Genomic DNA, 27,558 nt, shown 5'->3' with positions numbered 1-27,558 from the left:
TAGGCCAGCAGAGAAGGCCTTGCTGACCCTAACGGCACACCACTGCTGAAATGCAAAATGGATGTTATGTATTTATATATTGTATGTTTATAAATCTAAATATTTGTGTATTCATCCATATTATTTGTGTTTCCTCAGGAGCCGTTCACCACATTGTTTCTGAGCGCCAACAACGACAAGTTTGACCACCCAGACCGCGTCTTTTCATCCATCAGACGTTCGTGGAGGAATTGTCAGCGGGACACCTCCGATGTGAAGGTGAGAGTAATCATCCAAAGAATCACAAACTAGGTTCAATCCAATAAGATCCAACACTTCTAGTTATTTACAAAGACATAAAAACGCTTAGTTTTGATCGACCTTCTCGGAAGTGTCCATTATTTTTTGATTACCAGGAGTCGTATTCTTTCTGACGCCGTCAAGGGGTTTCGTCTGATTGCCACCAGATTTAAACCAGGTACAGTAGACACGCGGGTGACCTCAAATTCAGAGGCTTTTGGGATCGCTTCCGTGTCTGTTGCTGGAACATGTTCGGAAAATTGACCCATCGCGTCCAGATAACCAAAATTTTACAAACAAGTTCTCTTTTTGTATTTGTTGCTCCTGAGGTCATTTCCCATAATATCAATTAGTTTCTTGGAACACCCCTTTTCCATTGATAGACCCCCTCTTGGTGTGACGTCATCTACCAAACTTTAGCCTATTTCTCTGCATAGACAGTGTGGATAAAGGCATGTATCAATCAATCAATCAATCAAAGTTTATTTATATAGCCCTTAATCACAAGTGTCTCAAAGGGCTGCACAAGCCACAACGACATCCTCGGCTCAGATCCCACAACAGGGCAAGAAAAAACTCAACCCTATGGGATACAATGAGAAACCTTAGACCCATGCCCCTGGATGACCGGTGCAATGGATGTGGAGTGGATCTAGTTAATAGTGTGAGAGTCCAGTCTATAGTGGGGCCAGCAGGGGATCATCTTGAGTGGAGACAAGTCAGCAGCACAGAGACGTCACCAACTGATGCACAGACGAGTGGTCCACCCCGGGTCCTGACTTTGAACAGCTAGCGTGTCATCTGTGGTCACATAATAACCTCTCCACACAGGAGAGGGGGGCAGAGCAGAAAAGAAATGGCAGATCAACTGGTCTAAAAGAGGGTCTATTCAAAGGCTAGAGTATACAAATGAGTTTTAAGATGGGACTTAAATGCTTCTACTGAGGTAGCATCTCTAACTGAAAGGGCATTCCAGAGTACTGGAGCCCGAATAGAAAACCCTCTATAGCCCGCAGACTTTTTTGGGGCTCTGGGAATAACTAATAAGCCGAAGTTCTTAGAACGCAGATTTCTGCCCGGGACATATGGTACAATACAATCAGAAGTGTCAAAGGATGGAGCTAACTGTTTTAATGACATTCAGACTTTACCTCAATCAATAACGGAGCAGCATCTCCTCATCTGGAAACAACAACACAGGAAATGTGTCCCGTGAAAAACCGTCCGACTGGAACTCTAATAACTAAAGTTCCTTTGGTGAATAATGTAAAGTCACTACACCGGTATGTTTTAGCGCTTTCATGGCGAGTTTACTGACAGATATAAGTAAGAACTTTACACTACTTTATATTAGAAATGGCAACAGCGGAGGATGAATGTCACATAACGACGATAGAGAAAAAGAAGAAGCTTATAGACTCGCGGACGCGCCCATTTTTTCAGGACTTCTATAGATCCCAAATACAGATCAGCAGGTACCAGAAGGTAAGAAAAGTTGCTTTTGCATAATATTGCAAAACAAAACGCCAGATAATGTCTTACCTTTTACACACACCATAATAATACTCGTATGTTCAATGCGCCAACAATCCATCAAGCGGTGCGGCTTCATAGCTTACCAAAGTCGTAGTAAAACATTTTGATAGATTTTTGAGCGCCGTGTGTAATGTTCTATGTTTTCAATGGAACATTTAAAATGTTGGTGTTGTTTACTTGAGACCTATTGCAGTCTACACATATCGCTTATGTTTGACTGCCATCTACTGTTCACACTTATCATTACACCATTTACCAAATAAAATAGCTTCCAGATGAGTAAGCTCAACCAAACTTAGATGTAATTACGTTTTAATATACTGTACTCTACTCTATATACATTTAAAAGAAAAATACTTCTCATTTCTATTTGAAATTTTTTTTGTGTGTAATTGTCATTTGTGTCACAATTATTTATGTTGTATTTTGTTTATGACTTCACTAGAATATGTATTTTTTATTATTATATTGTACAAATTTTCCAGACAAAATATTTTTTCCTGGCACCGCAGCAAGCTTAAAAGACCCACAGCCTCTACATTTTGTTTGGAAAGATAGCATAACATAATAATAAAATAAATATTCTCGTGAAGTAATAAAAAATAATACAACATACATCATTCTGTGAAAAATTACAATTACACAAAAATGTTAAGTAACATGCTTAACATTTTTCAAATAGAAATGGGAAGGTTTTTTTTTTTTTTAAATGTATATACTTTAGAGCAGGGGTGTCAAAGTAATTTTAGATCGGGGGCCACATGGAGAAAAATCTACTCCCAAGTGGGCCGGACTGGTAAAATCACGGCACGATAACTTAAAAATAAAGACAACTTTAGATTGTTTTCTTTGTTTGAAAATAGAACAAGCACATTCTCAAAATGTACAAATTATAATGTTGTTTTTTTTACACTTACATGTTGCGGTTAATAGTATTCTACCTTTATTTGTCGTTATTTATACTTTCTGAATAAATGGTGTGATCATGTTCATCAGTCAACTTATTGGTGTTAATCTTTAATCTATCAAGATGAAAAAAATAATATCAAAATCAAATTACAGGATGTTATTTATGTACTTTGCTCATTTCCCTCGACTGGTGCACTAACATCATGAGTTTTATTTTATTTTATTTTTTTACAAATGTAGCATCATCTACAAAGATACAAAGAATTGCTATTGTGACATCTAGTGGACACATTTAGAACAGTAGTTTCTTTCATTTAAACATTTCGGCTCATTTTTATACTTCGCAAACTCATCCCGAGGGCCGGATAAAAACCTGACCGTACGTTTGACACCCCTGCTTTAGAGCAGTGGTCCCCAACCTTTTTGTAGCTGCGGACCGGTCGACGCTTGAAAATTTGTCCCGGGGGGGGGGGGGGGGGGGGGGGGTGGGGGGGGGGGATTATTATTATTTTTTTCATTTTTTTTTTTTCATAAAGAAATACAATCATGTGTGCTTACGGACTGTATCCCTGCAGACTGTATTGCTCTATATTGATATATAATGTATATATTGTGTTTTTTATGTTGATTTAATAAAAAATAAAAAAACATTTTTTTTTCTTTTTTTTTTTTTCTTTTTTTTCTTGTGCGGCCCGGTACCAATCGGTCCGCGGCCCGGTCCCGGTCTGCGACCCGGTGGTTGGGGACCACTGCTTTAGAGTATTAAGTACAACTATGTCAGCCAAAGACAAGTATAACTGTACACTGTGCAATTTTTCATCCATTGACTATGAAAACCAACCATTATTTTGCAGAAAATTAAACCATATCTGGTTTTTTAGGAAGCATACGCGATATCACTGTTGTGTTTGTATAATCATGTTTTTTTCTAAACTGCACAAAGTTGAGGCCAATTGACTTATTTACTAGTCTTTTATCCAAATGAGAATCGATAAAGAACCGAACCGTTAAGCAGAATCGGAATCATAAAAATCTCATAAATTTCCATCCCTACTCATTTAGTTGTAAAAAGAAGCCAAAACCGAGCATTATGATCTTTGTAAAGGCAGAATCCTTGCATACTGCTCACATGAACATGTGCATGTGTGCCTAATGTTGTGACTACTATCAGACTGCAAACTCGCACGCTAACACATTCTATTAATTATAAATGCCTCCACCCACAAAGAAACCTCCACACAGGATCTCCACCATTACCAAAATATCTTATCAGCTTTAAAGACAAAAAAGAAACATTCTATCTCAGGGATGATAATGTTTGCATTCAAACATTTGAGTTTAAACAAAGAGACAAAGCCCCCTCTTTGCGGAAAAAAAAAAAAAGAGAGAAAAGAAAAGCGCTGAACCCTGCTGATTTGCCTCCATTTTGCCCGCTGCATCGCATGCAGCAGGAATATGCGCTGACCTCAAAGTGTCATACATTTCTAGCACACTCTGTATCGGGTAGTGTTGCCGCGGGCAATTAATAAAGCATTAATGACAAAAGCAATTTAAAATGTGGTCTTTTATGTAAGGACAGGATCTCTGCCAGGCACAAAGCTGCCAGCCACACAGTCACACAGCACCCTGTTAACAAATAACAACCACTTTCCACCGCTTGTACTACCAGTATGTCTGCACCATTTGGGTTTTACAACTCGACTATTAGGACACGTGTGCTGCTATGTTGTTAATGCATCCATCCATATGTCTGCTGTGCCTGTTATTCACCATCCAATCACCTTTTTGTGCATGTTCTTTTACACTGATACTCACTGAATACAATTGTTAAACATTGTGGTTATTGTTGTAATGTGATACCTCATGCGGAGAACTGTTTCTAGTATTTTAGCTAATGTATTTAGGTAAACAAGGGGTGCAAAATATAGGCGACATCCCTCAGGATGATGCTGTGCAGTTCTGTAAATAAAATCACAACATGTTTTCATTTGATTTGTAGTATTAGAAAAAAATCAGCAGCAATCTTAAGCATATTTTTCCTGTAGTATTATATCTTTAGTCCTATAATACTGTGGTTGTAGAATTCCGATGCATCATACTGAAAACTGTTTCTAATATTTATCAAAATATAAAAAATATAAGCAAGATCTCTCAGAATAATGCTTTGCAGTTCCTATTTAAACAATGACATATTTTAATGCAAATAAAATAACCCCTATTCATCTTTTGATTAGTTTATTATATTACGAAAATACAAAAGCAATTTTCAACAATTTTATTTGTAATATTTTGTCTTTATTCTTACAATATAATACATTTAGTTGCATATTATTTTGAGTTTATTCTCATATTTTTGCTGTTTTTAATTTTTTTGTTCAATGTGTGATTAACTAATTCATTACTATTTATACTCATTAGATTTGACTAATTACTGTATACTACTACTAAAAAAAAAGTCATTCAAATTTGCATGTGTAGTAGGGATGTAACCATATAAAACTTAGACTTAGACTTTTTATTGTCATTCAAATTTGAACTTTACAGCACAGATAAGAACGAAATTTTGTGACATAAACTCATGGTGGTGCAGGATAAAAAAGCAATAAGGTGCATATATAAATAAATAAATATATAAATAATATATAAATATATATATATAAACTAAATAAATATATATAAATATATGTAAATAAATAAATAGATTACTGTACAGATAAATATATTGCACTTTTCCACATGCGTCCACGTTTATGGGTGTATGTTATCTTGTCTTTTTTATTCCAGCGAGTTAATCCATTTTGGGGGGAGTTGAGGGGATAATTTAATTATGATGCGTTCAAGAGTCTTACGGCTTGCGGGAAGAAGCTGTCTTTATTCTTACAATATAATACATTTAGTTGCATATTATTTTGAGTTTATTCTCATATTATTGCGGTTTTTAATTTTTTTGTTCAATGTGGGTGTAGTACTACTACCTGATTAACTAATTTGTTACTATTAATTCTCATTAGTTTTTACTATTTACTGTATACTACTACTGAAAAAAAAGGTAATTCAAATTTGTATGTTTAGTAGGTATGTAACGATATGAAAAAAATTATATCGCATTTATTATCACAGAATTGTTGAATATGCTCAAAAGGAACTTATACACACACTGGAATATTTGTGTCCAAGTTTAATTTTTTTTTTAAATAAATAAATCTAATACGTGGGCATCACACACACACACACACACACACACACACACACACACACACACACACACACACACACACACACACACACACACACACACACACACACACACACACACACACACACACACACACACACACACACACACACACACACACACTATACTTTCCGGGGCAGAAGAAGCATTAAATACTGTTTTATTATTATTTGAATTTTTAAATAAGTTCATCTTCTTCTGTTTTAATTTGTAAAGGTTTTAGAGTGTTTGACATTAAAGGCAAAACGGGTGTTGCTTGTAAAGACGTTAATGTGTCTTGTATTCCTGTTAGCATCTAAGCTAGCCAGCGATTAGCGCGCCAGCTGTTTCTCCAGGAAATGAGCATTATCGCCGAGAATTTTTCCAAGTGAGGTAATCAATTACGGTTTTACGATCATTCAAATTTGAAATGGTACTCCTATTTGTCGGGAATGTATCATTATAACGGTAATCGTTACATCCCCAATGTGTAGCTTACATTTGTAATAAATGTATTTTAATTTCATTATATTCTCATAATGTAGGCATATTAAAATTAAATGATGGTATTGGTTAACGTTCACATTACAATATGGTACATCACATAGTTGTGTGAATGCTCCAAAGCATTCACACATATGTTTTTTTCTTCAACCTCTTCTTCTTCTTCTCCAGATTTTGCCGCGCTCTACCTTCCACATTTTTCACCCGATTGAAACCTTTCCAACTTCAAACTGTTCAGCCTATTCGGGAATCACGGGCTTTCCCTTGAGTTCCAAAAGTTCCCAGATTTCCCAGAATTCCAGGTTTTCCGGGACATTTTTCCCATTAAAAATGAATTGGCCATTTTTCAAACTTTCACAATTTCCGCATTTTTTAACTGATTCAAACTATTTTATCTTCAACATATTCTACTCATCTTGCTAATTAGAACTATAATTTTCCCAAATTAAAAAAAATTTCAGAAGTTCCCAGAATTCCAGTTTTTTCAAACTCTTTTTTCTAACTCTTTTTTCAAACCCTTCTTTCACCCTTTTTTGTGTCGACTACTCCTTCCACCTTTTTCAACACATTTTAACCGCTCCACCGTCAAAACATTCCTCTTATTCAGGACAAAAAACAAAGTTGCTTATTGGACTGGAAAAATTCCTGGTTTTCCCAAAATTACAGGAGTTCCAAAGTACCATTTCTCAATTAAAAATGTTACTACTTCAACATTTCTTGACCGATTTGAAAAATTCCAACACCAACCATTTCAACTTATTCAGAACATTCAAGTCTTTTAACATTTTCCCAAAAATTTTGATAAAATTCCCATTGAAAAGAATGGGACATTTTTCAAAATTCTACAATTCCCACATTTTTCATCCGATTCAAACCGTTCCAACTCCAAAATATTTAGCCTGTTCAAAATTATGTGCTCTCCTTCAACAATTAAAACAAAACAATTCCGGGATTTCCAAGAATTCCCAGTTTTCAGGGACATTTTCCCCATTCAAAATGAATTGTCCATTTTTTTAAACTTCCACACTTCCCGTATTTTTCAACCGATTCAAACCATTCCAACTTCAAACTGTTCAGCCTATTCTGGAATCGGGGGCTTTCCCTTGACAAGTTCCAAAAATTCACAGATTTCCCAGAATTCCAGGTTTTCCGGGACATTTTTCCCATTAAAAATGAATTGGCCATTTTTCAAACTTTCACAATTTCCGCATTTTTCAACTGATTCAAACTATTTCACCTTCAACATATTCCACTCATCTTGCTAATTAGAACTATAATTTTCCCAAATTAAAAACAATTCCAGGAGTTCCCAGAATTCCCGTTTTTTCAAACTCTTTTTTCAAACCCTTTTTTCACCCTTTTTGTTGACTACTCCTTCCACCTTTTTCAACACATTTTAACCGCTCCACCGTCAAAACATTCCTCTTATTCAGGACAAAAAACAAAGTTGCTTATTGGACTGGAAAAATTCCTGGTTTTCCCAAAATTCCAGGAGTTCCAAAGTACCATTTCTCAATTAAAAATGTTACTACTTCAACATTTCTTGACCGATTTGAAAAATTCCAACACCAACCATTTCAACTTATTCAGAACATTCAAGTCTTTTAACATTTTCCCAAAAATGTTGATAAAATTCCCATTGAAAAGAATGGGACATTTTTCAAAATTCCACAATTCCCACATTTTTCATCCGATTCAAACCGTTCCAACTCCAAAATATTTAGCCTGTTCAAAATTATGTGCTCTCCTTCAACAATTAAAACAAAACAATTCCGGGATTTCCAAAAATTCCCAGTTTTCAGGGACATTTTCCCCATTCAAAATGAATTGTCCATTTTTTTAAACTTCCACACTTCCCGTATTTTTCAACCGATTCAAACCATTCCAACTTCAAACTGTTCAGCCTATTCTGGAATCGGGGGCTTTCCCTTGACAAGTTCCAAAAATTCCCAGATTTCCCAGAATTCCAGGTTTTCCGGGACATTTTTCCCATTAAAAATGAATTGGCCATTTTTCAAACTTTCACAATTTCCGCATTTTTCAACTGATTCAAACTATTTCACCTTCAACATATTCCACTCATCTTGCTAATTAGAACTATAATTTTCCCAAATTAAAAACAATTCCAGGAGTTCCCAGAATTCCCGTTTTTTCAAACTCTTTTTTCAAACTCTTTTTTCAAACCCTTTTTTCACCCTTTTTGTTGACTACTCCTTCCACCTTTTTCAACACATTTTAACCGCTCCACCATCAAAACATTCCTCTTATTCAGGACAAAAAACAAAGTTGCTTATTGGACTGGAAAAATTCCTGGTTTTCCCAAAATTACAGGAGTTCCAAAGTACCATTTCTCAATTAAAAATGTTACTACTTCAACATTTCTTGACCGATTTGAAAAATTCCAACACCAACCATTTCAACTTATTCAGAACATTCAAGTCTTTTAACATTTTCCCAAAAATTTTGATAAAATTCCCATTGAAAAGAATGGGACATTTTTCAAAATTCTACAATTCCCACATTTTTCATCCGATTCAAACCGTTCCAACTCCAAAATATTTAGCCTGTTCAAAATTATGTGCTCTCCTTCAACAATTAAAACAAAACAATTCCGGGATTTCCAAGAATTCCCAGTTTTCAGGGACATTTTCCCCATTCAAAATGAATTGTCCATTTTTTTAAACTTCCACACTTCCCGTATTTTTCAACCGATTCAAACCATTCCAACTTCAAACTGTTCAGCCTATTCTGGAATCGGGGGCTTTCCCTTGACAAGTTCCAAAAATTCCCAGATTTCCCAGAATTCCAGGTTTTCCGGGACATTTTTCCCATTAAAAATGAATTGGCCATTTTTCAAACTTTCACGATTTCCGCATTTTTCAACTGATTCAAACTATTTCACCTTCAAACATATTCCACTCATCTTGCTAATTAGAACTATAATTTTCCCAAATTAAAAACAATTCCAGGAGTTCCCAGAATTCCCGTTTTTTCAAACTCTTTTTTCAAACCCTTTTTTCACCCTTTTTGTTGACTACTCCTTCCACCTTTTTCAACACATTTTAACCGCTCCACCGTCAAAACATTCCTCTTATTCAGGACAAAAAACAAAGTTGCTTATTGGACTGGAAAAATTCCTGGTTTTCCCAAAATTCCAGGAGTTCCAAAGTACCATTTCTCAATTAAAAATGTTACTACTTCAACATTTCTTGACCGATTTGAAAATTCCAACACCAACCATTTCAACTTATTCAGAACATTCAAGTCTTTTAACATTTTCCCAAAAATGTTGATAAAATTCCCATTGAAAAGAATGGGACATTTTCAAAATTCCACAATTCCCACATTTTTCATCCGATTCAAACCGTTCCAACTCCAAAATATTTAGCCTGTTCAAAATTATGTGCTCTCCTTCAACAATTAAAACAAAACAATTCCGGGATTTCCAAGAATTCCCAGTTTTCAGGGACATTTTCCCCATTCAAAATGAATTGTCCATTTTTTTAAACTTCCACACTTCCCGTATTTTTCAACCGATTCAAACCATTCCAACTTCAAACTGTTCAGCCTATTCTGGAATCGGGGCTTTCCCTTGACAAGTTCCAAAAATTCCCAGATTTCCCAGAATTCCAGTTTTCCGGGACATTTTTCCCATTAAAAATGAATTGGCCATTTTTCAAACTTTCACAATTTCCGCATTTTTCAACTGATTCAAACTATTTCACCTTCAACATATTCCACTCATCTTGCTAATTAGAACTATAATTTTCCCAAATTAAAAACAATTCCAGGAGTTCCCAGAATTCCCGTTTTTTCAAACTCTTTTTTCAAACCTTTTTTCACCCTTTTTGTTGACTACTCCTTCCACCTTTTTCAACACATTTTAACCGCTCCACCGTCAAAACATTCCTCTTATTCAGGACAAAAAACAAAGTTGCTTATTGGACTGGAAAAATTCCTGGTTTTCCCAAATTCCAGGAGTTCCAAAGTACCATTTCTCAATTAAAAATGTTATTACTTCAACATTTCTTGACCGATTTGAAAAATTCCAACACCAACCATTTCAACTTATTCAGAACATTCAAGTCTTTTAACATTTTCCCAAAAATGTTGATAAAATTCCCATTGAAAATAATGGGACATTTTTCAAAATTCACAATTCCCACATTTTTCATCCGATTCAAACCGTTCCAACTCCAAAATATTTAGCCTGTTCAAAATTATGTGCTCTCCTTCAACAATTAAAACAAAACAATTCCGGGATTTCCAAGAATTCCAGTTTTCAGGGACATTTTCCCCATTCAAAATGAATTGTCCATTTTTTTAAACTTCCACACTTCCCGTATTTTTCAACCGATTCAAACCATTCCAACTTCAAACTGTTCAGCCTATTCTGGAATCGGGGGCTTTCCCTTGACAAGTTCCAAAAATTCCCAGATTTCCCAGAATTCCGGGTTTTCCGGGACATTTTTCCCATTAAAAATGAATTGGCCATTTTTCAAACTTTCACAATTTCCGCATTTTTCAACTGATTCAAACTATTTCACCTTCAACATATTCCACTCATCTTGCTAATTAGAACTATAATTTTCCCAAATTAAAAACAATTCCAGGAGTTCCCAGAATTCCCGTTTTTTCAAACTCTTTTTTCAAACTCTTTTTTCAAACCCTTTTTTCACCCTTTTTGTTGACTACTCCTTCCACCTTTTTCAACACATTTTAACCGCTCCACCATCAAAACATTCCTCTTATTCAGGACAAAAAACAAAGTTGCTTATTGGACTGGAAAAATTCCTGGTTTTCCCAAAATTACAGGAGTTCCAAAGTACCATTTCTCAATTAAAAATGTTACTACTTCAACATTTCTTGACCGATTTGAAAAATTCCAACACCAACCATTTCAACTTATTCAGAACATTCAAGTCTTTTAACATTTTCCCAAAAATTTTGATAAATTTCCCATTGAAAAGAATGGGACATTTTTCAAAATTCCACAATTCCCACATTTTTCATCCGATTCAAACCGTTCCAACTCCAAAATATTTAGCCTGTTCAAAATTATGTGCTCTCCTTCAACAATTAAAACAAAACAATTCCGGGATTTCCAAGAATTCCCAGTTTTCAGGGACATTTTTCCCATTCAAAATGAATTGTCCATTTTTTTAAACTTCCACACTTCCCGCATTTTTCAACCGATTCAAACCATTCCAACTTCAAACTGTTCAGCCTATTCTGGAATCGGGGGCTTTCCCTTGACAAGTTCCAAAAATTCCAGATTTCCCAGAATTCCAGGTTTTCCGGGACATTTTTTCCCATTAAAAATGAATTGGCCATTTTTCAAACTTTCACAATTTCCGCATTTTTCAACTGATTCAAACTATTTCACCTTCAACATATTCCACTCATCTTGCTAATTAGAACTATAATTTTCCCAAATTAAAAACAATTCCAGGAGTTCCCAGAATTCCCGTTTTTTCAAATTCTTTTTTCAAACTCTTTTTTCAAACCCTTTTTTCACCCTTTTTGTTGACTACTCCTTCCACCTTTTTCAACACATTTTAACCGCTCCACCGTCAAAACATTCCTCTTATTCAGGACAAAAAACAAAGTTGCTTTTTGGACTGGAAAAATCCTGGTTTTCCCGAAATTCCAGGAATTCCATAGTACCATTTCTCAATTAAAAATGTTACTACTTCAACATTTCTTGACCGATTTGAAAAATTCCAACACCAACCATTTCAACTTATTCAGAACATTCAAGTCTTTTAACATTTTCCCCAAAATTTCGCTTTCCCCAAAATTCCCAATTTCCATAAAATTCCCATTGAAAAGAATGGGACATTTTTCAAAGTTCCACAATTCCCACATTTTTCATCCGATTCAAACCGTCCCAACTCCAAAATATTCAGCCTGTTCAAAATTGTGGGTGGATTACAATTAAAAATTTTAAAAAAAAAAAATTCCGTGATTTCCAAGAATTCCCAGTTTTCAGGGACATTTTCCCCATTCAAAATGAATTGTCCATTTTTTTTAAAACTTCCACACTTTCCGCATTTTTCAACCGATTCCAACCATTCCAACATCAACAAAGCCCAATCATCCAACTAACACATTCCCAACTTCCAAACCAAATTCCGTTTTTCCTGGAAATTCAAACTCTTCAACATTCAAACCATTCCAACATTCAAACTATTCTTACATTCATACCACATTCTGTTAGCATTTCAGTGCAACTTCAGCATTCACACGCAATTCCTTCAGGAATTGCTTGATGTAGTTACACTTTCTTATTCCAAATTGACTGGAAAGGCGTTGGAAGAAGCCGACATAAATTATGATTAAAAATTCCTCACAATATCAACATATAACAAAAAAGAACTACCGTATTTTCCGGACTATAAGTCGCAGTTTTTTCATAGTTTGGCCAGGGGTGCGACTTATACTCAGGAGCGACTTATGTGGGAAATAATGAACACATTACTGTAAAATATCAAATATTATTTAGCTCATTCACGTAAGAGAGTAGACGTATAAGATTTCATGGGATTTAGCGATTAGGAGTGACAGATTGTTTGGTAAACGTATAGCATGTTCTATATGTTATAGTTATTTGAATGACTCTTACCATAATATGTTACGTTAACATACCAGGCACGTTCTCATTTGGTTATTTATGCCTCATATAACGTACACTTATTCAGCCTGTTGTTCACTATTCTTTATTTATTTTAAATTGCCTTTCAAATGTCTATTCTTGGTGTTGGGTTTTATCAAATACATTTCCCCAAAAAATGCGACTTATACTCCAGTGCGACTTATATATGTTTTTTTCCTTCTTTATTATGCATTTTCGGCCGGTGCGACTTATACTCCGGAGCAACTTATACTCAGAAAAATACGGTACTTCAACATTTCTTGACCGATTTTGAAAAATTCCAACACCAACCATTTCAATTTATTCAGAACATTCAAGTCTTATAACATTTTCCCAAAAATTTCCGCTTTCCCCGAAATTCCCAAATTTCCATAAAATTCCCATTGAAAAGAATGGGACACATTTCAAAAGTTCCACAATTCCCACATTTTTCATCCGATTCAAACCGTTCCAACTCCAAAATATTCAGCCTGTTCAAAATTGTGTGCTCTCCTTCAACAATTAAAAAAAAAAAAAAAAATTCCGGGATTTCCAAGAATTCCCAGTTTTCAGGGACATTTTCCCCATTCAAAATGAATTGTCCATTTTTTAAAACTTCCACACTTCCCGCATTTTTCAACCGATTCAAATCAACAAAGTCCACTCATCCAACTAACACTTTCCCAAGTTCCAAACCAAATTCCGTTTTTCCTGGAAATTGAAACTCTCCAACATTCAAACCATTCCAACATTCAAACTATTCTTACATTCATACTACATTAGATCTACTATGGACTGGACTTTCACAATATTATGCTAGACCCACTCGACGTCCATTGCATCCAGTCTCCCCTAGGGGGCCGGGGGGTCACCCACATATGCGGTCCTCTCCAAGGTTTCTTATAGTCATTCACATCGACGTCCCACTGGGGTGAGTTTTCCTTGCCCTTATGTGGGATCTGTACCGCGTATGTCATTGTGGCTTGTGCAGCCCCTTGAGACACTAGTGATTTAGGGCTATATAAATAAACATTGATTGATTGATGACATTCTGTTAGCATTTCAGTGCAACTTCAGCATTGGAGCATTCACACGCAATTCCTTCAGGAATTGCTTCATCTAGTTACACTTTCTTATTCCAAATTGACTGGAAAGGCGTTGGAAGAAGCCGACATAAATTATGATTAAAAATCCCTCACAATATCAACGTATAACAAATGAAATAAGAGTATTTCACTTCATGATATCAGGAAGACACACAAACGGAACATGTGCGTTCAGGCCTGAGCGGACGGCCAGGGGTCGGAGGTCGTCCGCGGCCCAGTACACCGAGCGGGCCGTCAGGCTGCCCGATTAAAAGGCGGCTTGTTTTTTAGCGAGGTCTCTCCTTCATTAACCTCGGCCTCCTCCTGCAGTAATGACGACAAGAGCGAGCCATGTCCAGCCCCTCACCAGGTGACCTCCGGGGAAAAAAAAAATAGAGCAAGTCAGATGGAAACAACATCGCCTTGGCCCTGGACCTCTCTGTACCACCCCGTCATTATCCCTGCCTCTTAGTTTATGTCTGCAACACACACACACACACACACACACACACACACTCTGTGGAATCCAGCGCTGACAGATTCAGACGAACGTGTCATCGCGGTGCAAAGCGACGCAGGCGGCTGTGATTGACTTGTTAGCCTATTAGCATGCTGTTGCACAATTAATGGCTGCCTGGGGAGAGCGCCTTGAAAAAGGGGGCTGGCCATTTTTAACGGCAGGACGTTAACAAAGTGTGAGCAGAGAAAGAAGAGATGGCGGCAAAGGTTTGAGTGAAAGGTGACCCACAGCAGACCTCATTTGGAGCTCTGAAACATTCTCATTTACGGCACCACCATGACTCTAAAGCAGGGTTCCCCAACCTTTTTTTGCACCAGGGACCGGTTTAATGTATGCATTCTATCACGGACCAGCTTTCTACGTGTGGCAGATAAAAACAGCTAAAAAATTTGCCTTTGGCTACAATATGAAAGTTAAGTCGGAGAAAATGTGGTAGTTTATAACTTAACTAGATGAGGCAATTCCTGAAGGAATTGCATGTGAATGCTCCAATGCTGACAGAATGAAGTATGAATGTTGGAATGTTTTGAATGTTGAAGCATTTCAATTTCCAGGAAAAACGGAATTTGGTTTGGTACTTGGGAAAGACTTAGTTTGAATGTCCAGGATGAGTGGAATATGTTGAAGGTGGAATATTTTGAATAGGTAGAAAAATGTTGGAATTGTGAAAAATGGATAATTCATTTGGAATGGGGACAATGTCCCTAAAAACGGAGAATTCTTGGAAATCCGGGAATTTTTTTTTTTTTACAGTTTTTGAAAGGGAGCACACAATTCTTGAACAGGCTGAATATTTTGAAGTTGGAACAGTTTGAGTGGGAGTTGTGGAACTTTGAAAAATGTCCCATTTTTTTCAGTGGGAATTTCATGGACATTTGGGGATTTTGGGAAAAGAGGGAATTTTTTGGAAAATGCAAAAAAAATGTGAATCTTCGGAGTTGAAATGGTCGGTGTTGGAATTTTTCAAATCGGTCGAGAAATGTTGAAGTAGCAACATCTTTAATTGCGAAATGGTATTAAGGAATTCCTGGAATTTGAAAAATGTGGAAGGAGTAGTCGCCAGAAAAAAGGGTCAAAAAGGGTTTGAAAAAAACTGGAATTCTGGGAATTCTTGGAAAAAAAATTTAACTTGAAAAAATTATAGTTTGAATGTCCAGGATGAGTTGAATATGTTGAAGGTGGAATATTTTGAATAGGTTGAAAAATGTTGGAATTGTGAAAGAGTGAAAAATGGATCATTCATTTGGAATGGGGACAATGTCCCTAAAAACGGAGAATTCTTGGAAATCCGGGAATTTTTTTTTTTTTACAGTTTTTGAAAGGGAGCACACAATTCTTGAACAGGCTGAATATTTTGAAGTTGGAACAGTTTGAGTGGGAGTTGTGGAACTTTGAAAAATGTCCCATTTTTTTCAGTGGGAATTTCATGGACATTTGGGGATTTTGGGAAAAGAGGGAATTTTTTGGAAAATGCAAAAAAAATTTGAATCTTCGGAGTTGAAATGGTCGGTGTTGGAATTTTTCAAATCGGTGGAGAAATGTTGAAGTAGCAACATCTTTAATTGCGAAATGGTATTAAGGAATTCCTGGAATTTGAAAAATAAGGAAGGAGTAGTCGCCAGAAAAAAGGGTCAAAAAGGGTTTGAAAAAAACTGGAATTCTGGGCATTCTTGGAAAAAAAATTTAACTTGAAAAAATTATAGTTTGAATGTCCAGGATGAGTTGAATATGTTGAAGGTGGAATATTTTCAATAGGTTGAAAAATGTTGGAATTGTGAAAGAGTGAAAAATGGATCATTCATTTGGAATGGGGACAATGTCCCTAAAAACGGAGAATTCTTGGAAATCCGGAAAACATTTTTTTACAGTTTTTGAGAGGAAGCACACAATTCTTGAACAGGCTGAATATTTTGAAGTTGGAACAGTTTGAGTGGGAGTTGTGGAACTTTGAAAAATGTCCCATTTTTTTCAGTGGGAATTTCATGGACATTTGGGGATTTCGGGAAAAGAGGGAATTTTTTGGAAAATGCAAAAAAAATGTGAATCTTCGTAGTTGAAATGGTTGGTGTTGGAATTTTTCAAATCGGTCGAGAAATGTTGAAGTAGCAACATCTTTAATGGCGAAATGGTATTAAGGAATTCCTGGAATTTGAAAAATGTGGAAGGAGTAGTCGCCAGAAAAAAGGGTCAAAAAAGGGTTTGAAAAAAACTGGAATTCTGGAAATTCCTGGAATGTAAGAATAGTTTCAATGTTGGAATGTTTTAAATGTTGACGCATTTCAATTTCCAGGAAAACCGGAATTTGGTTTGGAACTTGGGAAAGACTTAGTTTGAATGTCCAGGATGAGTGGAATATGTTGAAGGTGGAATATTTTGAATAGGTAGAAAAATGTTGGAATTGTGAAAAATGGATAATTCATTTGGAAAGGGGACAATGTCCCTAAAAACGGAGAATTCTTGGAAATCCGGGAATTTTATTTTTTTTTTACAGTTTTTGAAAGGGAGCACACAATTCTTGAACAGGCTGAATATTTTGAAGTTGGAACAGTTTGAGTGGGAGTTGTGGAACTTTGAAAAATGTCCCATTTTTTTCAGTGGGAATTTCATGGACATTTGGGGATTTCGGGAAAAGAGGGAATTTTTTGGAAAATGCAAAAAAAATGTGAATCTTCGGAGTTGAAATGGTTGGTGTTGGAATTTTTCAAATCGGTGGAGAAATGTTGAAGTAGTAACATCTTTAATTGAGAAACGGTATTAAGGAATTCCTGGAATTTGAAAAATGTGGAAGGAGTAGTCGCCAGAAAAGAGGGTCAAAAAGGGGTTTGAAAAAAACTGGAATTCTGGAAATTCCTGGAATGTAAGAATAGTTTCAATGTTGGAATGTTTTAAATGTTGACGCATTTCAATTTCCAGGAAAACCGGAATTTGGTTTGGAACTTGGGAAAGACTTAGTTTGAATGTCCAGGATGAGTGGAATATGTTGAAGGTGGAATATTTTGAATAGGTAGAAAAATGTTGGAATTGTGAAAAATGGATAATTCATTTGGAAAGGGGACAATGTCCCTAAAAACGGAGAATTCTTGGAAATCCGGGAATTTTTTTTTTTTTACAGTTTTTGAAAGGGAGCACACAATTCTTGAACAGGCTGAATATTTTGAAGTTGGAACAGTTTGAGTGGGAGTTGTGGAACTTTGAAAAATGTCCCATTTTTTTCAGTGGGAATTTCATGGACATTTGGGGATTTTGGGAAAAGAGGGAATTTTTTGGAAAATGCAAAAAAAATGTGAATCTTCGGAGTTGAAATGGTTGGTGTTGGAATTTTTCAAATCGGTGGAGAAATGTTGAAGTAGTAACATCTTTAATTGAGAAACGGTATTAAGGAATTCTTGGAATTTGAAAAATGTGGAAGAAGTAGTCGCCAGAAAAAAGGGTCAAAAAAGGGTTTGAAAAAACTGGAATTCTAGGAATTCCTGGAATTTTTTTTAACTTGAAAAAATTATAGTTTGAATGTCCAGGATGAGTTGAATATGTTGAAGGTGGAATATTTTGAATAGGTTGAAAAATGTTGGAATTATGAAAAAGTGAAAAATGGATAATTCATTTGGAATGGGGACAATGTCCCTAAAAACGGAGAATTCTTGGAAATACGGGATTTTTATTTTTTTTACAGTTTTTGAAAGGGAGCACACAATTCTTGAACAGGCTGAATATTTTGAAGTTGGAACAGTTTGAGTGGGAGTTGTGGAACTTTGAAAAATGTCCCATTTTTTCAGTGGGAATTCCATGGACATTTAGGGATTTCGGGAAAAGAGGGAATTTTTTGGAAAATGCAAAAAAAATGTGAATATTCGGAGTTGAAATGGTTGGTGTTGGAATTTTTCAAATTGGTGGAGAAATGTTGAAGTAGTAACATCTTTAATTGAGAAATGGTATTAAGGAATTCCTGGAATTTGAAAAATGTGGAAGAAGTAGTCGCCAGAAAAAAGGGTCAAAAAAGGGTTTGAAAAAAAATTGAATTCTGGGAATTCCTGGAATGTAAGAATAGTTTCAATGTTGGAATGTTTTAAATGTTGACGCATTTCAATTTCCAGGAAAACTGGAATTTGGTTTGGAACTTTGGAAAGACTTAGTTTGAATGTCCAGGATGAGTGGAATATGTTGAAGGTGGAATATTTTGGAATAGGTTGAAAAATGTTGGAATTATGAAAAAGTGAAAAATGGATCATTCATTTGGAATGGGGACAATGTCCCTAAAAATGGAGAATTCTGTAAATAAAAACTTCTCTCTGTCGGCATATTATGGATACCAATGTTCCCTCTAATTTTCCATGTGTGAGCAAGCGCAAAAACTCCTTGAGCATTCAGTGGAGCACATGTGAGCGACGTCAGACCTGCAGCACACCTGTCCTAAACCTGACTAAATAACAAGTTCAATGTTTTATTATTGTAATCAAATGACAGCAGTCATTTCCATGAGATTATTTTCTAATATAAGTGTTTTGGCCCACTTACAATGACTATAACATATTGTTTTTCATGAGCTGTGTTCTTGTATTATATGTCTGGGTGGGGTTCCTACTTTGGAAATAATGTGTACCCCTTTCAGATATCACATATAGTTCCCACTAAAACATTCACATGTTGCACAATGAGATGTAAACATGGGATCATGTCTACATTCCTGTAACTTTCTGTTTGTAAAATATACCTTTATTAGTATTTATTTAATGAAACATCATTTTATGATTACGGTTCGGTGAATGCGCATATGAAACTGGTGGGATTCGGTACCTCCAACAAGGTTAAGAACCACTGCTCTAACCACTAGACCACTGTGTAGGTTCACCCTTTCGCACCGTTTGAAGTTGAAACAAATACAAAATGCATTTTTTTTGTCACTTGATCAATCTTATATATTGCACAAAGCAAAGTCTATCAAGGCATGCTCGGATCCGTCTGGTGTGGAGGAATCCCATTACAAACACCTTTCCTGTGTAATGTCCTCTCACTAGTCCAACATCGCCTTACGCACAAAAACACTCCCATTTTTTTTCCCGTGGTGGTGTAGCGATACTTCTGTCCATACGCGTCAGATTGTCTCGGGTGTTTCCTAACGAGGACGCGCCGAAGAGAAGATCAACATTCCTGGTGTGCAGACGCCTCATTGCGTCTTACTCATCCTCACACATAACTTTGTCTTAAAGGGACAGTACTTTTGACTCCATCACAATAAAACAAGTCTGTTTTTTTTTAACACCTAAATAAGTGCAAAAACACCTCACATTTGTTCCCGTCCTGCTGTTTGCTTTGTTTGTGTCGCCTTGACACCTTACATTCTCACTTCCTCTTCAGTTCTTTCTGAAAGCGCCGACGTGTTATTCTTGTTTTCTTCCGTCACAAATGAACTGCCGGGCGATTACAGACTGAGACTGGATGTGTTGGTAGTGGTAAAATGGTGGTGAATCACTCCACAAAACATGGTAGTCACGCAGCTTCATAACAAATGCTAATAGCATGCTTGGCTTTTTGTGGCCCTTTTTCCGGTTTTTGAAATGATGTATAATTTATAATAAATTACTATAAATAAAAGTTAAGACATTGTCATGCAGCGACATGAAGACCATTTACACTGCAAAAAGTCAGTGTTGAATAACAAGAAAAAAATATACAAAAATTTGGGGTATTGTATTTGAACTAAGCAAAATTATCTGCCAATAGAACAAGAACATTTGGCTTGTCAAGACTTTCCAAAACAAGTAAAATTAGCTAACCTCAATGAACCCAGAAATACCTTAAAATAAGTATATTCTCACTAATAACAAGTGCACTTTTCTTGGTAGAAAAAAAAAAGAGACCTTTTTTCTCAATATGTTGAAAAATATTCTTAAAAGAAGTAAATGCTAGTGCCATTATCTTGACATAATGACATGCGCTCGGCATTACATTTCTTGAAACCAGCAAACTTATACTAAAAACTAATTTATTGTTCTTAATGGAAAGGCAACAAGGCAACCGCTTGTTACTCTCGGGGTCTCCTAGCCGCTCAGGCAAATCATGTGGTCTAAAATTACATTTTTCTATCGACAACATGACATCATCGCGCCAAGTGTGTGCTCTTTCAGTCAATTAGTGCGCATATATACAGCCCGGCCCCCGGCCAAAATGTTTTTAATTGTAATTTTGAGGAATTTATCTGAATGTGCATGAACTATTTCTGTTCAAAATTGTTAGAAATGTCACACGTTAAATGTTGAAATATTAACTGTCAGTTTACTGTACTGTGCCAACTGTACTACTATAAGAGTACGTATTCTATTGTTTCATTGAAAATAAAACAGCAAAGTCCATTTGGCTGTCATCTGTTTTAATTATGAGACACAATTGTGTCAAAGTCATGATTTTTTTTTTCATGCTTGAAGTAAGAAATTATTACTTAAAAAAAGTAGTTTTATACTTGTGAGTGTTGATGACACAGCTTTGCAACAGTTGATATTCTAGTTTCAAGCATGTTTTACTCAATATAGGTCATAACATCTCAGCAACAAGCTGTAATGTCTTACTTAGATCAGTTAGGACCAAAATCCTTAAAACAAGTAAAACACTCTAACATAAAATCTGCTTAGTGAGAAGAATTATCTTATCAGACAGAAAATAAGCAAATATCACCCTTATTTGAGATATTTAATCTTACTTAGATTTCAGTTTTTGCAGTGTACTTGTACAACATTAATATTAGAAGCATTTATTCAGGTAGAAATATCACAGATTACATCACCAAATGCTCTGACAATCATGATTGTAACAATCCACATGTGTTATCAATGTGACGATCGGTCACTTCATTTCTGCGTGTTTCCTTGTTTTTGTATTTACTTCCTATTCAGTGCTCTTATTTTGGTTTCCACTTCCTGCTTGTTCCGCTGAGGACTGTGTTCGTTCACTCACCTGCTGTTGATTGGCACCTGGTCCACACCTGCGGCCAATCAGCATATGTCTTTTGATGCTTAACTGGAGCAAAATCGCCTTGTTTGGAACGCTTCCATGCAAGACTGCTTCATTTCCCTCTCTGTTTTGAGTAATAAAACTCATCTTACCTTCTTGTCGTCGTCTTCTGGTTCCTGCATCTGGAGTGACGCATCAATAGACATATGCTGATTGGCCACAGGTGTGGACCAGGTGCCAATCAACAGCAGGTGAGTGAACGAACACACTGTAAAAACTGTTACCCGGATCTAACTCAATAAAAATGAGGCAACATTTTCCAACCACTTTTTGTAAGCTTAGTCAACTGATTGGTATTTCGAGTAAGGAGAACTTAATAATATGCATTTTGATTTATGCAAAAAGATTATGTTACAGAAAAAGCCAAAAAATTGAGTAAAATCAATGTATAAAAAAAAAACATCAGCATATTAAACACACAAGACTTAATTAAAATAAGTAACATTTAAATGAAAAAAAAATGTTTGTACCGTATTTTTCGGAGTATAAGTCGCTCCGGAGTATAAGTCGCACCGGCCGAAAATGCATAATAAAGAAGAAAAAAAACATATATACACTACCGTTCAAAAGTTTGGGGTCACATTGAAATGTCCTTATTTTTGAAGGAAAAGCACTGTACTTTTCAATGAAGATAACTTTAAACTAGTCTTAACTTTAAAGAAATACACTCTATACATTGCTAATGTGGTAAATGACTATTCTAGCTGCAAATGTCTGGTTTTTGGTGCAATATCTACATAGGTGTATAGAGGCCCATTTCCAGCAACTATCACTCCAGTGTTCTAATGGTACAATGTGTTTGCTCATTGGCTCAGAAGGCTAATTAATGATTAGAAAACCCTTGTGCAATCATGTTCACACATCTGAAAATAATTTAGCTCGTTACAGAAGCTACAAAACTGACCTTCCTTTGAGCAGATTGAGTTTCTGGAGCATCACATTTGTGGGGTCAATTAAATGCTCAAAATGGCCAGAAAAAAAGAACTTTCATCTGAAACTCGACAGTCTATTCTTGTTCTTAGAAATGAAGGCTATTCCACAAAATTGTTTGGGTGACCCCAAACTTTTGAACAGTAGTGTAAGTCGCACTGGAGTATAAGTCGCATTTTTTAGGGGAAATTTATTTGATAAAACCCAACACCAAGAATAGACATTTGAAAGGCAATTTAAAATAAATAAAGAATAGTGAACAACAGGCTGAATAAGTGTACGTTATATGAGGCATAAATAACCAACTGAGAACGTGCCTGGTATGTTAACGTAACATATTATGGTAAGAGTCATTCAAATAACTATAACATATAGAACATGCTATACGTTTACCAAACAATCTGTCACTCCTAATCGCTAAATCCCATGAAATCTTATACGTCTAGTCTCTTACGTGAATGATCTAAATATTATTTGATATTTTACTGTAATGTGTTAATAATTTCACACATAAGTCGCTCCTGAGTATAAGACGCACCCCCGGCCAAACTATGAAAAAAAACTGTGACTTATAGTCCGAAAAATACGGTACCCCGTTTTATTAATTTTTACCAATTTACCCTTTCTTTGTTTTGAAAATGGAAACTGCTTAAAATAATTAGTTAGCAAAATAATAAAAAAATCAAGAAGTATGAAATTCCAACCTTTATTAAATCATTACCATATAAAATCTGTGGCAATGAGCTGGACAGTATGAACAGTCAACATCCATATTTAGTGCATACAAGAATGCATGACCTCAGATTAGTATGTGCTGCTTAGAAGAACATTCAGAGTACTTTTTTTTTTACTGTGTATATCATATAAACAACTCACAGATCCCACCTTTTGACCAGTTACAGTGTCACAGTGGGGCAATTTAGTGTGTATAAAACATAAAAAAACTTAATTTTCACACCAGAAACGATGACCTGGAGCTTTGTATAAAACCTGAACAGGACAAACCGTTACAACATTCTGAAGAATTCCACTCAATGTACAGTGCTCAGCGGAACAAGCAGGAAGTGGAAACCAAAATAAGAGCACTGACTAGGAAGTAAATACAAAAACAAGGAAACAAACAGAAATGAAGTGACCGATCGTCACAATCAATGCATGGAACTCGTATCTAAACATGGAGTAGCTCCTCCTCTGAATGCAAGTGCTCCTACAGCAGGAATACAAATTATGTATTCCTACATAATAAATAAATCTGGCAAGATACCAACACACTGCATGTATTTTTTTTGTCATTAAAAGCATATTTCTATTTATTTTTGTGTTAAGATGTTTAAAGAAGCACCCATCCATACATCCATCTATTTTCTGCCGCTTGTCCCTCTTGGGGTTGCGGGGGTTGCTGGAGCAAGCAAACTAATTGTCCAGTCAAGGATATTAAAAACTTGAAAATGATCTGTCTAGGGTTCACTTATTAATGATAAAAAATTCTATCCATCTGCGATTAATCGTGATTGATTTTGAGTTAACTAGGAAAATGCCATTATCTGGATTAATTATTGCAATTGTTTTACGGCCCTAGTTTTGACTACAAATAATCACTTATGAACAATAAACAAAAAAACGACTACATTGACAACTACAATTCACTTCAATCTAATGTGTTAGATATTCATGTGTTTATTTTCCATATCATTTACAAAGTATGATAAGGTATAAAAAAAATAGGTTGATCACGGTGATGAAACAAAATGAAACATAGAAACAAAGGGTTCTTTCGATACTATATACTCTAGTAAAAAGTTTGGCGACTATATAAACTCAAATAGTACGATCGTTTTGGCAAATATGGCTGTAAACATGTCAAGATGACTGCATTCAAGTGATGCTATATTGGCAATTATCTCTATGGGCTTTTGAATGGATGCTGCTAAACGGAACTAAAAGGGTTATAAAGAACAAGTTGACTCACTGCTGAATAAAAGTTTAGCAGAGACAAATTATAATTGTAACCACAATGTCATTCACTCCATGAAGTAGAGGCAAACGCCTGGAGAGCACGGCTGGTCGGACCCTACCCTGAGTATTGTACATTCGTACAGTATATTTGTATGAAATCCTCCAAAATGTTACTCTAAAGCGGGGGTCGGCAACCCGCGGCTCTAGAGCCGCATGCGGCTCTTTAGCGCCGCCCTAGTGGCTCTCTGGAGATTCTTCAAAAATGTATGAAGAATGGAAAAAGATGAGGGGAAAAAAAATCTATTTTTTTGTTTTAGTATGGTTTCTGTATGAGGACAAACATGACACAAACCTCCCTAATTGTTATAAAGCACACTGTTTATATTAAATATGCTTCACTCATTCGAGTATTTTGCGAGCGCCGCTTTGTCCTACTTATTTTGGCGGTCCTTGAACTCACCGTATAGTTTGTTTACATGTTTAACTTTCTCCGACTTTCTAGGACGTGTTTTATGCCACTTTTTCTGTCTCATTTTGTCCGCCACACTTCCAACGTTGTGCGTGAGTGCACAAAGGTGAGTTTTGTTGATGTTATTGACTTGTGTGGAGTGCTAATCAGACATATTTGGTCACTGCATGACTGCAAGCTAATCGATGCTAACATGCTATTTAGGCTAGCGACATGTACATATTGCATCATTATGCCTCATTTGTAGCTATATTTGAGGTCATTTAGTTTCCTTTAAGTCCTCTTAATTAAATTTATATCTCATGACACATGTTATATGGCTTAATTTTTGCGGCTCCAGACAGATTTGTTTTTGTATTTTTGGTCCAATATGGCTCTTTCAACATTTTGGGTTGCCGACCCCTGCTCTAAAGCAACTCTGCTCTTCTGGGCCACCAGGAACTGATCCCGGAGTTCTTCTACCTGCCGGAGATGTTGGTCAACGCTAGCGGGTACCATCTGGGGATGCGCGAGGACCGCGTCATGGTGGGCGACGTGGACTTACCGGCCTGGGCCAAGACCCCCGAGGATTTTGTGAGGATCAACAGAATGGTGAGGGTCACAACGTTACTGTTTTATTTGATGTACACATGGTATGTCTGCGCCTTCGGTGTCACGTTGCAAAAACGCTCATTTTTCTAAACTATACATTCTCTTTAGGGATGTCCGATATTATCGGCCGATAAATGCTTTCGGTATCGGTTTCAAAAAGTAAAATTTATGACTTTTCAAAACGCCGCTGTACGGAATGGTACACGGACGTAGGGAGAAGTACAGAGCGCCAATAAACCTTAAAGGCACTGCCTTTGCGTGCCGGCCCAATCACATAATATCTACGGCTTTTCGCACACACAAGTGAATGCAAGGCATACTTGGTCAACAGCCATACAGGTCACACTGAGGGTAGCCGTATAAACAACTTTAACACTGTTACTAATATGCGCCACACTGTGAACCCACACCAAACAAGAATGACAAACACATTTCGGGAGAACATCCGCACCGTAACACAACATAAACACAACAGAACAAATACCCAGAACCAGCACTAACTCTTTCGGTACGCTACAATATACACCCCCGCTACCCCTTATCCCCCCCCACCTCAACCCCGCCCACCTCAACCTCCTCATGCTCTCTCAGGGAGAGCATGTCTCAAATTCCAAGCTGCTGTTTTGAGGCATGTTAAAAAAAAATAATGCACTATGTGACTTCAATAATAAATATGGCAGTGCCATGTTGCCATTTTTTTCCATAACTTGAGTTGATTTATTTTGGAAAACCTTGTTACATTGTTTAATGCATCCAGCGGGGCATCACAACAAAATTAGACATAATAATGTGTTAATTCCACGACTGTATATATCGGTATCGGTTGATATCGGAATCGGTAATAAAGAGTTGGACAATATCGGATATCGGCAAAAAAGCCATTATCGGACATCTCTAATTCTATTAAAATAAATGCATAGGACACTGACATAAGACCCGGTGGGGATAATTTTTGAAAGCCTAGTTTGGGAGAAATACTAGAAGAAACAAAACCAGTATGTGTCTGTATGATGTGTTCAAAACAGGAAGTAGTACTTATAAACTTGTTAAAAATACAATATACCGTATTTTCCGGACTGTAGAGCACTCCAGTATACAAACCACACCAACTATAAGCCACACCGGACTATAAGCCGCAGATATATACATTGTGAAATTAGTTATTTACACAGAAAGATTTTGAAAATGTTTATTTACATATATTAATTGTTTCCAAACGGTGTGTGTAACACGGCAGTAAAACGGTTGATCAAACAAAACAGAAGTCATCGTCATGGACCCACCAGCTGCGGAAGCCAGCTCTCCAATCAGCTAAACACACTCAATAACTCCACAGTGACGTTTTGATGAATTTATTGAGGAATTTGTGAAGCAGGAATAATACAAAAAGAATGCTATTGTAAGTTAATAATATTAACACAGTACACATATGCATACAAACACTCCTACAGACAGTATGAATTGTTTTAGTTATATTGTAAAACTTACAAACGTTGCTTGGACTGATGGTCGAAGATTCCATACGGGTATAAACGCTATGGACGATTTGAAAACTGAACAGCACTTCTACTTCCGGTTCAAAGCAGGAATTTACATTCACCCAGTTATGGTCGATTAGAAGATGGAACCGCGCTTCTACTTCCGGTTCAAAGCTTGAAACAGTAGGAAACACTTGAAGGCATTCACTTGTCCAAAAGATGGGTGCCACAGCACAAACAATAACACACCACTTGGGTGTCTCTGCATTTGTTTAATAAACTATTTCCTTCATGCGAAGAAAAATTCATAAATCACCGTTTTATATGCCGCGGGGTCCAAAGCGTAGGAAAATGGTAGTCCAGAATTTACTGTACTTGTTTACTATGTTTGATGGAGAATTTGCATTTTTTTTAAATAAAATAACTGTGATAAGGAATTAGGAGTTGATGA

General features: G+C 36.3%; 1 protein-coding gene across 1 annotated transcript in view; it reads left to right on the top strand.

Annotated features, from left to right (window-relative positions):
- Nucleotides 1–27,558, top strand: part of LOC133659127 (neurobeachin-like) — a 601,703-nt gene that overhangs the window by 515,907 nt on the left and 58,238 nt on the right. Inside the window, exons 27-28 of the mRNA XM_062061862.1 lie at nt 139–258; nt 25,477–25,629. Coding sequence (XP_061917846.1) covers nt 139–258; nt 25,477–25,629 — 273 coding nt within the window. The remainder of the gene's footprint in view (nt 1–138; nt 259–25,476; nt 25,630–27,558) is intronic.

This window comes from Entelurus aequoreus, linkage group LG10 (assembly GCF_033978785.1).
Source record: "Entelurus aequoreus isolate RoL-2023_Sb linkage group LG10, RoL_Eaeq_v1.1, whole genome shotgun sequence".
NCBI lineage: Eukaryota > Metazoa > Chordata > Actinopteri > Syngnathiformes > Syngnathidae > Entelurus > Entelurus aequoreus.
The sequence above is the reverse complement of the archived record's forward strand: the minus strand, read 5'-3'. Positions and strand labels throughout refer to the sequence as shown.